Here is a 13396-nt window from a genome sequence, read left to right as displayed (position 1 = left end):
GCTCCTGAGCTCCGTCTTTTATACCATGAAGAAACAAGCAGGAGAGTAAAGTGTTTAGTGAACTTAGGAACAAATATATAAGATTTACCCGTCATCTTACATGTTCACGAGACAGCAACATCACCAGTCCTACCATTTTATCAATTTTCCGTATGCAAATTTCCCTTGTATGTGACGCTGTTGACACAAATCCAGGAGACGGGGCCGGGAGCTGAGTCTCGACCCCACATCCTCCCCAGCTCACTCAGTACACACACACACACACACACAGACACACACACACACACACACAATAACATCAGTGTTAACGTCGCTGGTCGACCAAACTTGTCAGGACGAAGTATCGTGTGTCCTTAACCTTGACAAACTCGGCTAACTACATTACCATCATCAGGACTCTAAATGAGTCTTCTGCTACTGCTTTAATTATACAAATTCAAGTTTATATGGTGGTTTTTCCACCTTAAAACAAATAGGTAATGTGCGATTTATGTATTGTTATTAAGACTGTGTGAAGGAGGGTAGACTGTATGTGTCTGTCTGTCTGTATTGTTACCAAGACTGTGAGGGAGGGTAGACTGTCTGTATCTGTCTATCTGTCTGTCTGTATTATTACCAAGACTGTGTGAGGGAGGGTAGACTGTCTGTATCTGTCTATCTGTCTGTCTGTCTGTATTATTACCAAGACTGTGTGAGGGAGGGTAGACTGTCTGTGTCTGTCTGTCTGTCTGTATTGTTACCAAGACTGTGAGGGAGGGTAGACTGTCTGTATCTGTCTATCTGTCTGTCTGTATTATTACCAAGACTGTGTGAGGGAGGGTAGACTGTCTGTGTCTGTCTATCTGTCTGTCTGTATTGTTACCAAGACTATGTGTTGTGTGAGGAAGAGTAGACTGTCTGTGTCTGTCTATCTGTCTGTCTGTATTGTTACCAAGACTATGTGTTGTGTGAGGAAGAGTAGACTGTCTGTGTCTGTCTGTATGTCTGTCTGTCTGCATGCTTATCTGTCTATCTACATGCCTATCTGTCTGTCTGTATGCCTGCCTGTACTGTTACCAAGACTGTGTTGTGTGAGGGAGGGTAGACTGCCTGTGTCTGTCTGTCTGTCTGTCTGCATACCTGCCTGTCTACCTGACTGTCTGCATGCCTGCCTGTCTACCTGACTGTCTGTCTGTCTGCATGCCTGCCTGTCTACCTGACTGTCTGTCTGTCTGCATGCCTGCCTGTCTACCTGACTGTCTGTCTGTCTGCATGCCTGCCTGTCTACCTGACTGTCTGTCTGTCTGCATGCCTGCCTGTCTACCTGACTGTCTGTCTGTCTACATGCCTGCCTGTCTACCTGACTGTCTGTCTGTCTGCATGCCTGCCTGTCTACCTGACTGTCTGTCTGTCTGCATGCCTGCCTGTCTACCTGACTGTCTGTCTGTCTGCATGCCTGCCTGTCTACCTGACTGTCTATCTGTCTGCATGCCTGCCTGTCTACCTGACTGTCTGTCTGTCTGCATGCCTGCCTGTCTACCTGACTGTCTGCCTGTCTACCTGACTGTCTATCTGTCTGCCTGCTTCTCTCATACAGTATATTGTATCAACTCTGTGATGTATTTGCATACCTACATCTGTACGTAATCTTGGCATAAATACAACAGCTACTGTATAACGTATTGCTATAAATACAGTAGGTGTTGTATTGAGACACATTGCATTGCTTCGTGTGCTTACCTCTTTGGCTGCCCTGGGTCAAGTCCTGGCTCCTGGCCCTGCTTAATGAGACTTGATGGCTAAACTGATCCCTAGCCACTAGGTCGTACCTACTCTTGAAGCTGTGTACTGTGTCTGCCGCCTGTATCTCTTGGGCTACGTCGATCAGGCCGCTTTCTGCATGGTTTGTATATCTCCAAAGTATTGCGTACGTTGTGATCATGTCTCCTCTGATTTCTCTCTCTCTCTCTCTCTCTCTCTCTCTCTCTCTCTCTCTCTCTCTCTCTCTCTCTCTCTCTCTCTCTCTCTCTCTCTCTCTCTCCCTCTCTCTTTCTCTCTCTCTCTCTCTTGATGCATAAATGCACACACCTTGACGACAATTTCAGACCAGTCTGCAACATTACACACACACACACACACACACACACAGGAGCTGTGACTGAACCCTTGCAACCACAACTAGGTGAGTACACACATACAGACACACTCGTGGCCAGGAGCTGTGAATCGACCCCTGCAACCACAGTTAGGTGAGTACTTAGGGTTCACTCTTCTAAATACGGTCAGCTGCTCTACCAATAGGTCAAGTTGCTGTTGTTTTGGTGTCTGCTGTTACTGTTACAGACAGTAACAGTAGTACAGCAAGTCTGCTGTTACTGTTGCAGACAGTAACAGTAGTACAGCAAGTCTGCTGTTACTGTTACAGACAGTAACAGTAGTACAGCAAGTCTGCTGTTACTGTTGCAGACAGTAACAGTAGTACAGCAAGTCTGCTGTTACTGTTACAGACAGTAACAGTAGTACAGCAAGTCTGCTGTTACTGTTACAGACAGCAGCAATAGTACAGCAAGTCTGCTGTTACTGTTACAGACAGCAGCAATAGTACAGCAAGTCTGCTGTTACTGTTGCAGACAGCAGCAATAGTACAGCAAGTCTGCTGTTACTGTTACAGACAGTAACAGTAGTACAGCAAGTCTGCTGTTACTGTTGCAGACAACAGCAGTAGTACAGCAAGTCTGCTGTTACTGTTGCAGACAGCAGCAGTAGTCCAGCAAGTCTGCTGTTACTGCTGCAGACAGCAGCTGTTACCACCCCTCCTATCACCTGGGTCGACTAAGCTCATCAAGGTAAACAGAGCGAGGTGTGTGTGTGTGTACTCACCTAATTCACCTAATTGTGGTTGCAGAGGTCGATTCACAGCTCCTGGCCCTCCTTTTCGCTACTAGGTCCACTCTCTCCCTGCTCCATGAGCTTTATCATACCTCTTCTTTAAGCTTGTATGGCTCCTGCCTCCACTACATCACTCTCCAGATTGCTCCACTTCCTGGCCACTTTATGGCTGAAGAAATACTTCCTAACATCCCTGCGACTCATCTGAGTCTTCAACTTCCACTTGTGACCCCTTGTTGCTGTGTTACATCTCTGGATCATTCTGTTCCTATCCACCTTATCAATTCCTCTCAGTATTTTGTATGTTGTTATCATGTCCTCCCTAACTCTCCTGTAGGACATCCACTTAGCTCCGGGACTAGTCTTGTTGCAAACCCTTGCACTTTCACTATTTTTTTTAATTTTTTGACGTGCTTGCCCAGGTGTGGGTTCCAAACTGGTGCTGCATACTCCAGTATGGGCCTGACGTAGACTGTACATTATTATTATAATCAAAAAGAAGCGCTAAGCCACAAGGGCTATACAGGTAGACTGTACAGAATCTTGAACGATTCCTTATCGAGATGTCGAAACGCTGTTCTTAGGTTTGCTAGACGCCCGTGTACTGCAGCAGTTATCTGGTTGATGTGCGCCTCAGGAGATGTGTTCGGTGTTATACTCACCCCAAGATCCTTTTCCTTGAGCGAGGTTTGCAGTCTTTGCCCCCCTATCCTGTACTCTGTCTGCGGTCTTCTTTGCCCTCCCCCAGTCTTCATGACTTTGCACTTGTTGGGGTTAAACTCCAGGAGCCAGTTTCTGGACCAGGGCTGCAGCCTGTCTAGATCTCTTTGTACTTCTGCCTGGTCCTCGTCCAACTGATTTCTTCTCATTAGCTTCACATCATCTACAAACAAGGACACTTCTGAGTCTATTCCTTCCGTCATGTCGTTCACATGTATCAGAAACAGCACAGGTCCTAGGACTGACTGCTGTGGGACCCCGCTTGTCACAGGCGCCCACTGTGATACTTCATCACGTACCATGACATGTCATTGCCTTCTTGTCAGATATTCTCTGATCCATTGCAATGCCTTTCCTGTTATACCTGCCTGATTCTTTTCTAGCTCTTGCACTAGTTACTCTCTTGTGAGGAACTGTGTCGAAGGCCTTCTTGCAGTCAAAGAAAATGCAATCTACCTACCCCTCTCTCACATGCCCTACTTCCGTCACCTTGTCATAAAACTCCAGTAGGTTTGTGACACAGGAGTTCCCTTCCCTGAAACCGTGCTGGTTATCATATATAATCTCATTCCTTTCTAGGTGTTCCATCATCTGATGCGTGTGTATGTGTGTGTTTTACTCACCTATTTGTGGTTGCAGGGGTCGATTCATACCTCCTGGCCCCGCCTCTTCGTGTGTGTGTGTGTTTTTACTCACCTATTTGTGGTTACAGGGGTCGATTCATAGCTCCTGGCCCCGCCTCTTCGAGTGTGTTTTTTACTCACCTATTTGTGGTTACAGGGGTCGATTCATAGCTCCTGGCCCCGCCTCTTCGAGTGTGTGTTTTTTACTCACCTATTTGTGGTTACAGGGGTCGATTCATAGCTCCTGGCCCCGCCTCTTCGAGTGTGTGTTTTTTACTCACCTATTTGTGGTTACAGGGGTCGATTCATAGCTCCTGGCCCCGCCTCTTCGAGTGTGTGTTTTTTACTCACCTATTTGTGGTTACAGGGGTCGATTCATAGCTCCTGGCCCCGCCTCTTCGAGTGTGTGTTTTTTACTCACCTATTTGTGGTTACAGGGGTCGATTCATAGCTCCTGGCCCCGCCTCTTCGTGTGTGTGCATGCAAGTGTGTGAGTGTCAGTACTGACCTGGGTGACGTTCCTAAGCAGCAGCAGCAGCAACAACAGGTGTGTGACGGTATCCATGGTAACCACTATAGATGAGAACTCATGATGGCGGATGCTGACGATGCTGCTGCTGACGGAGGATCGAGCCTGCAGCACTTACTGCTGACGGAGGATCGAGCCTGCAGCACTTACTGCTGACGGAGGATCGAGCCTGCAGCACTTACTGCTGACGGAGGATCGAGCCTGCAGCACTTACTGCTGACGGAGGATCGAGCCTGCAGCACTTACTGCTGACGGAGGATCGAGCCTGCAGCACTATAACCACTTGCTCCACTACAATATCTCCACTTATAATCACTTATGTACACTTAACCCTTAACAATAATCACTTAAGAGTATCAGCCAGGATCACTTAAACACTTTAAGAGTTCTTCACTGCCGGTTTGTGCACTTAAGAACTCTAATTACGACACTTAAATCAATTACTTATAATTTTTAAGAGGATTCTTCGTACACTTTCCACTTGGGTGCACTTTAAACACGAGTTTAAGTGTCCTCTGATACACTTTTATTGAGGTGCACTTGTGCACATTTACGAAAGTGGTCGCACTTATATAACCACTACACTAGACAGCACTGTGCACGGTTCTAGACAGCACTGTGCACGGTTCTAGACAGCACTGTGCACGGTTCTAGACAGCACTGTGCACGGTTCTAGACAGCACTGTGCACGGTTCTAGACAGCACTGTGCACGGTTCTAGACAGCTCTGTGCACGGTTCTAGACAGCACTGTGCACGGTTCTAGACAGCTCTGTGCACGGTTCTAGACAGCACTGTGCACGGTTCTAGACAGCTCTGTGCACGGCTCTAGACAGCACTGTGCACGGTTCTAGACAGCACTGTGCACGGTTCTAGACAGCTCTGTGCACGGTTCTAGACAGCACTGTGCACGGTTCTAGACAGCTCTGTGCACGGTTCTAGACAGCACTGTGCACGGTTCTAGACAGCTCTGTGCACGGCTCTAGACAGCACTGTGCACGGTTCTAGACAGCTCTGTGCACGGTTCTAGACAGCACTGTGCACGGTTCTAGACAGCTCTGTGCACGGTTCTAGACAGCTCTGTGCACGGTTCTAGACAGCACTGTGCACGGTTCTAGACAGCTCTGTGCACGGTTCTAGACAGCACTGTGCACGGTTCTAGACAGCTCTGTGCACGGCTCTAGACAGCACTGTGCACGGTTCTAGACAGCACTGTGCACGGTTCTAGACAGCTCTGTGCACGGTTCTAGACAGCACTGTGCACGGTTCTAGACAGCACTGTGCACGGTTCTTCATAGCACTGTGCACGATTTTAGACAGCATTGTGCACGGTTCTAGACAGCACTGCACGGTTCTAAACAGCACTGTGCACGGTTCTAGACAGCACTGTGCACGGTTCTAAACAGCACTGTGCACGGTTCTTGATAGCACTGTGCACGGTTCTTGATAGCACTGTGCACGGTTTTAGACAGCGCTGTGCACGTTTCTTGATAGCACTGTGCACGGTTCTTGATAGCACTGTGCACGGTTCTTGATAGCACTGTGAACGGTTCTAGACAGCGCTGTGCACATTTCTTAATAGCACTGTGCACGGTTCTTGATAGCACTGTGCACGGTTCTTGATAGCACTGTGCACGGTTCTTGATAGCAATGTGCACGGTTCTAGACAGCACTGTGCACGGTTCTTGATAGCACTGTGCACGGTTCTAGACAGCACTGTGCACGTTTCTTAATAGCACTGTGCACGGTTCTAGACAGCACTGTGCACGGCTCTAGACAGCACTGTGCACGGTTCTTGATAGCACTGTGTACGGCTCTAGACAGCACTGTGCACGGTTCTAGACAGCACTGTGCACGGTTCTAGACAGCACTGTGCACGGTTCTAGACAGCACTGTGCACGGTTCTAGACAGCACTGTGCACGGTTCTAGACAGCACTGTGCACGGTTCTTGAGCTCATCTATACGTCACACCTGAAACAATACAATAGTCTTGAAAAAAATTACACACACACACACACACACACACACACACACACACATATATATATATATATATATATATATATATATATATATCTCTCTATATATATCTATATATATATATATCTATATATATATATATATATATATATATATATATATTACTGTTATCAATCGTAATTTATTCACATAATCAATGTTGCATAAATATATTTTAAATTCTGATTTTTTTGCTTTAAAAGTCTGAATGTTGGTACTCCAGGCTGTCTACTCTCTCTGCCTAAGGGAAAAGTAAGTCTGAATGTTGGTACTCCAGGCTGTCTACTCTCTCTGACTAAGGGAAAAGTAAGTCTGAATGTTGGTACTCCAGGCTGTCTACTCTCTCTGAATAAGGGAAAAGTAAGTCTGAATGTTGGTACTCCAGGCTGTCTACTCTCTCTGCCTAAGGGAAAAGTAAGTCTGAATGTTGGTACTCCAGGCTGTCTACTCTCTCTGACTAAGGGAAAAGTAAGTCTGAATGTTGGTACTCCAGGCTGTCTACTCTCTCTGACTAAGGGAAAAGTAAGTCTGAATGTTGGTACTCCAGGCTGTCTACTCTCTCTGAATAAGGGAAAAGTAAGTCTGAATGTTGGTACTCCAGGCTGTCTACTCTCTCTGACTAAGGGAAAAGTAAGTCTGAATGTTGGTACTCCAGGCTGTCTACTCTCTCTGACTAAGGGAAAAGTAAGTCTGAATATTGGTACTCCAGGCTGGCCACTCTCTCTGCCTAGGAGGGAGGAAGCTGTCCCTCTCCTCTGAAGGGGAAAGGGGCTGTCTCCTCTCTTCCTAAGGGTGAAGGGATTGTCCCTCTCTCCCAAGGGAAAGGAGGTTGTCTCCTCTTTCCCAGGGAGGGAACTTGTTTTCCCCTGACATATAAGGGAACACTTCACGTCCTGGTGGTTCATTCTTCACTGGTTCATTTCTCCTGGGTTCACTTATCCTCTGCTAGACAGTTCCGGGTCCGCCTGTCCCTGGGACTACCACCTACACACATATACAAGTATCTTATGCATGACCAATACCTTGAATATTGATCTGGTTACCTGGCACTACCTGTGTTGGTGGTAGTAGTTGTGTGTAAGGGCTGGTAGTAGTCCCTCCAGACACCTACTACCGGGATGGTCTGTCTCTTATCAACCCCGGCATGCCTCCTGCATACCTCCAAGAATGACTTGATAACTGTGTCTACGTTTGTCTGTCTGTGTCTGGAGTCAGACAGACTGGTCTCATGACTTTAACAACACTATATACTCTCCCTCCAGGCCAGTCATCATACATATACAATGACATTCTCACCATATCATGTAATTAATTTTGTAAGTAGGATTGAGAACCTAACCTACATTACACACCTCTCAACTCTTCTCCTAAATTCTCTAAAGATGGTCATATGGACTAATGTACATAGTTGGACCACTGTCATACATGGTTCAGTGGTTGAGGGTGCACTGGAAGACAAACATAATGACCACTTAATAATACACAGTGTTCGTGAGAGTCTTCGACAAGTGTAACAATGTTACTGAGATAAACAGTCACTGTGTTAATGGAACTACCGAAGATATGTGGGCAGATTCACTTATAACTTTCAAAGAAATTGGCCCCAAAGAATTACTGTGGCCACGGTGAAACCAGAGGCTGCCACGGTGAAACCAGAGGCTGCCACGATGAAACCAAAGGCTGCCCCGGTGAAACCAAAGGCTGCCACGATGGAACCAGAGGCTGCCACGGTGAAACCAGAGGCTGCCACGGTGAAACCAGAGGCTGTCACGATGAAACCAGAGGCTGCCACGATGAACCAGAGACTGCCACGGTGAAACCAGAGGCTGCCACGGTGAAACCAGAGGTTGCCACGGTGAAACCAGAGGCTGCCACGGTGAAACCAGAGGCTGCCACGATGAAACCAGAGGCTGCCACGATGAAACCAGAGGCTGCCACGGTGAAACCAGAGGCTGCCACGATGAAACCAGAGGCTGCCACGGTGAAACCAGAGGCTGCCACGATGAAACCAAAGGCTGCCACGATGAAACCAAAGGCTGCCACGATGAAACCAAAGGCTGCCACGATGAAACCAGAGACTGCCACGATGAAACCAAAGGCTGCCACGATGAAACCAGAGACTGCCACGATGAAACCAGAGACTGCCACGATGAAACCAGAGGCTGATAAAGTGAAAAGTTCTCTTTAAGGCACTGTTCTACCCTCTGGTCTCTCTCATTCTCATACCTAACACAGGGTAACAGACCCCGTCACTGTATCATCATGTACACACATTGGTACAATTGTTCACGAGTGTAACATCCGTCAGGGCTGTGGTACATCATCACTGACATGAATCTTGCAGCGGACCTCAGAAACAACATGACGTTCACCCAGGGTATATTTTATCTTCACTACAATGGGGGATTTCAAAGAGGTGAACACCGGGGTACAGAACACAGGGGGAGAAGCAAGACATGACAGCCAGGGAACTGGAGGGAGACATGATAGCCAGGGAACTGGAGGGAGACATGACAGCCAGGGAACTGGAGGGAGACATGACAGCCAGGGAACTGGAGGGAGACATGACAGCCAGGGAACTGGAGGGAGACATGATAGCCAGGGAACTGGAGGGAGACATGACAGCCAGGGAACTGGAGGGAGACATGATAGCCAGGGAACTGGAGGGAGACATGACAGCCAGGGAACTGGAGGGAGACATGATAGCCAGGGAACTGGAGGGAGACATGACAGCCAGGGAACTGGAGGGAGACATGACAGCCAGGGAACTGGAGGGAGACATGACAGCCAGGGAACTGGAGGGAGACATGATAGCCAGGGAACTGGAGGGAGACATGACAGCCAGGGAACTGGAGGGAGACATGATAGCCAGGGAACTGGAGGTATAAAATATGTCAGACAAGCCTCGGAGAAATACAATAGCATCATTAGATGACAGAAATAATACCGAGAATTCAATGAATGGGAGACATGTAGAACACCTCATCGCTTTTACCGAGACAACATTTCGACCACGAAGAGGCTGCATCTTTCTATCACAGAGACATGAAGCATCCTCAGAGGTCTCCCAGCCCCGTGACTCAGTATCAGAGTGACAAGACTGTTTGTACAGGCAAAATATCTTGTCAAAGCTACCCAGGTGTTGTACATGTGTCTTACGTCAAGGATACCCAGGAAAGTGGGCACTTTTCAAGGCCACTTAAAGTCTCCACACAGACGAACGCTTGCAAGACATTTAACTAGTGACCAGGAGAATGTGTTGAGAACTTCCAACTTGTGGACTGACACCAGCGTCAGGTCACACCCAGGGTGCCTGATGACTTGTAGGTCACACCCAGGGTGCCTGATGACTTGTAGGTCACACCCAGGGTGCCTGATGACTTGTAGGTCACACCCAGGGTGCCTGATGACTTGTAGGTCACACCCAGGGTGCCTGATGACTTGTAGGTCACACCCAGGGTACCTGATGACTTGTAGGTCACACCCAGGGTGCCTGATGACTTGTAGGTCACACCCAGGGTGCTTGATGACTTGTAGGTCACACCCAGGGTGCCTGATGACTTGTAGGTCACACCCAGGGTGCCTGATGACTTGTAGGTCACACCCAGGGTGCCTGATGACTTGTAGGTCACACCCAGGGTACCTGATGACTTGTAGGTCACACCCAGGGTACCTGATGACTTGTAGGTCACACCCAGGGTGCCTGATGACTTGTAGGTCACACCCAGGGTGCCTGATGACTTGTAGGTCACACCCAGGGTGCCTGATGTCTTGTAGGTCACACCCTGGGTACCTGATGACTTGTAGGTCACACCCAGGGTGCCTGATGACTTGTAGGTCACACCCAGGGTGCCTGATGACTTGTAGGTCACACCCAGGGTGCCTGATGACTTGTAGGTCACACCCAGGGTACCTGATGACTTGTAGGTCACACCCAGGGTGCCTGATGACTTGTAGGTCACACCCAGGGTGCCTGATGACTTGTAGGTCACACCCAGGGTGCCTGATGACTTGTAGGTCACTCCCAGGGTGCCTGATGACTTGTAGGTCACACCCAGGGTGCCTGATGACTTGTAGGTCACACCCAGGGTGCCTGATGACTTGTAGGTCACACCCATGGTACTTGATGACTTGTAGGTCACACCCAGGGTACCTGATGACTTGTAGGTCACACCCAGGGTACCTGATGACTTGTAGGTCACATCCAGGGTGCCTGATGACTTGTAGGTCACACCCAGGGTGCCTGATGACTTGTAGGTCACACCCAGGGTGCCTGATGACTTGTAGGTCACACCCAGGGTGCTTGATGACTTGTAGGTCACACCCAGGGTGCCTGATGACTTGTAGGTCACACCCAGGGTGCCTGATGACTTGTAGGTCACACCCAGGGTGCCTGATGACTTGTAGGTCACACCCATGGTACTTGATGACTTGTAGGTCACACCCAGGGTACCTGATGACTTGTAGGTCACACCCAGGGTACCTGATGACTTGTAGGTCACACCCAGGGTGCCTGATGACTTGTAGGTCACACCCAGGGTATTTGATGACTTGTAGGTCACACCCAGGGTACCTGATGACTTGTAGGTCACACCCAGGGTGCCTGATGACTTGTAGGTCACACCCAGGGTACCTGATGACTTGTAGGTCACACCCAGGGTACCTGATGACTTGTAGGTCACACCCAGGGTGCCTGATGACTTGTAGGTCACTCCCAGGGTGCCTGATGACTTGTAGGTCACACCCAGGGTACCTGATGACTTGTAGGTCACTCCCAGGGTGCCTGATGACTTGTAGGTCACACCCAGGGTGCCTGATGACTTGTAGGTCACACCCAGGGTGCCTGATGACTTGTAGGTCACACCCAGGGTGCCTGATGACTTGTAGGTCACACCCAGGGTGCCTGATGACTTGTAGGTCACTCCCAGGGTGCCTGATGACTTGTAGGTCACACCCAGGGTGCCTGATGACTTGTACGTCACACCCAGGGTACCTGATGACTTGTAGGTCACACCCAGGGTGCCTGATGACTTGTAGGTCACACCCAGGGTGCCTGATGACTTGTAGGTCACACCCAGGGTGCCTGATGACTTGTAGGTCACACCCAGGGTGCCTGATGACTTGTAGGTCACACCCAGGGTGCCTGATGACTTGTAGGTCACACCCAGGGTGCCTGATGACTTGTAGGTCACACCCAGGGTGCCTGATGACTTGTAGGTCACACCCAGGGTGCCTGATGACTTGTAGGTCACACCCAGGGTGCCTGATGACTTGTAGGTCACACCCAGGGTGCCTGATGACTTGTAGGTCACACCCAGGGTGCCTGATGACTTGTAGGTCACACCCAGGGTGCCTGATGACTTGTAGGTCACACCCAGGGTGCCTGATGACTTGTAGGTCACACCCAGGGTGCCTGATGACTTGTAGGTCACACCCAGGGTGCCTGATGACTTGTAGGTCACACCCTGGGTGCCTGATGACTTGTAGGTCACACCCAGGGTACCTGATGACTTGTAGGTCACACCCAGGGTACCTGATGACTTGTAGGTCACACCCAGGGTACCTGATGACTTGTAGGTCACACCCAGGGTGCCTGATGACTTGTAGGTCACACCCAGGGTGCCTGATGACTTGTAGGTCACACCCAGGGTGCCTGATGACTTGTAGGTCACACCCAGGGTACCTGATGACTTGTAGGTCACACTCAGGGTGCCTGATGACTTGTAGGTCACACCCAGGGTACCTGATGACTTGTAGGTCACACCCAGGGTACCTGATGGCTTGTAGGTCACATCCAGGGTACCTGACGACTGACAGGTCATACCTAGGGTACCTGATGACTTGTAGGTCACACCCAGGGTGCCTGATGACTTGTAGGTCACACCCAGGGTACCTGATGACTTGTAGGTCACACCCAGGGTACCTGATGGCTTGTAGGTCACATCCAGGGTACCTGACGACTGACAGGTCATACCTAGGGTACCTGATGACTTGTAGGTCACACCCAGGGTACCTGATGACTTGTAGGTCACACCCAGGGTACCTGATGACTTGTAGGTCACACCCAGGGTACCTGATGACTTGTAGGTCACACCCAGGGTGCCTGATGACTTGTAGGTCACACCCAGGGTACCTGATGACTTGTAGGTCACACCCAGGGTACCTGATGACTTGTAGGTCACACCCAGGGTACCTGATGGCTTGTAGGTCACATCCAGGGTACCTGACGACTGACAGGTCATACCTAGGGTACCTGATGACTTGTAGGTCACACCCAGGGTGCCTGATGACTTATAGGTCACACCCACGGTACCTGATGACTTGTAGGACACACCCCAGGGTACCTGGTGACTTGTAGGTCACACTCCAGGGTACCTCTAGACTTGTAGGTGACATCCACGGTACCTGACGACTGACAGGTCAAACCCAGGGTGCCCAACAATTGACAGGTCACACCCAGGGTATCTGACGACCTGTTACAGGTCCTGGTTCTGGCCTCCATCTCTCTGCATAGATTAATATAGCAAGACACTGCCTGCACCTGCTGTACCAGCCTGCACCTGCTGTACCACAACCTGCACCTGCTGTACCACAGCCTGCACCTGCTGTACCACAGCCTGCACCTGTACCACAGCCTG

At 49.5% G+C, this 13396-nt stretch overlaps 1 protein-coding gene across 1 annotated transcript in view; it reads right to left on the bottom strand.

Moving 5' to 3' along the window:
• LOC138854925 (uncharacterized) overlaps positions 1-5505 on the bottom strand; it is a 188001-nt gene extending 182496 nt beyond the window's left edge. The window contains exon 1 of the mRNA XM_070100836.1: positions 4720-5505. Coding sequence (XP_069956937.1) covers positions 4720-4776 — 57 coding nt within the window. The 5' untranslated portion in view covers positions 4777-5505. The remainder of the gene's footprint in view (positions 1-4719) is intronic.
• Between the last annotated feature and the right edge of the window lie 7891 nt (positions 5506-13396).

The sequence above is a fragment of the Cherax quadricarinatus genome, chromosome 75 (assembly GCF_038502225.1).
Source record: "Cherax quadricarinatus isolate ZL_2023a chromosome 75, ASM3850222v1, whole genome shotgun sequence".
Classification (NCBI taxonomy): Eukaryota; Metazoa; Arthropoda; class Malacostraca; order Decapoda; family Parastacidae; genus Cherax; species Cherax quadricarinatus.
Note: the sequence above shows the minus strand (reverse complement) of the source record. Positions and strands in the feature narration are given on the sequence as shown.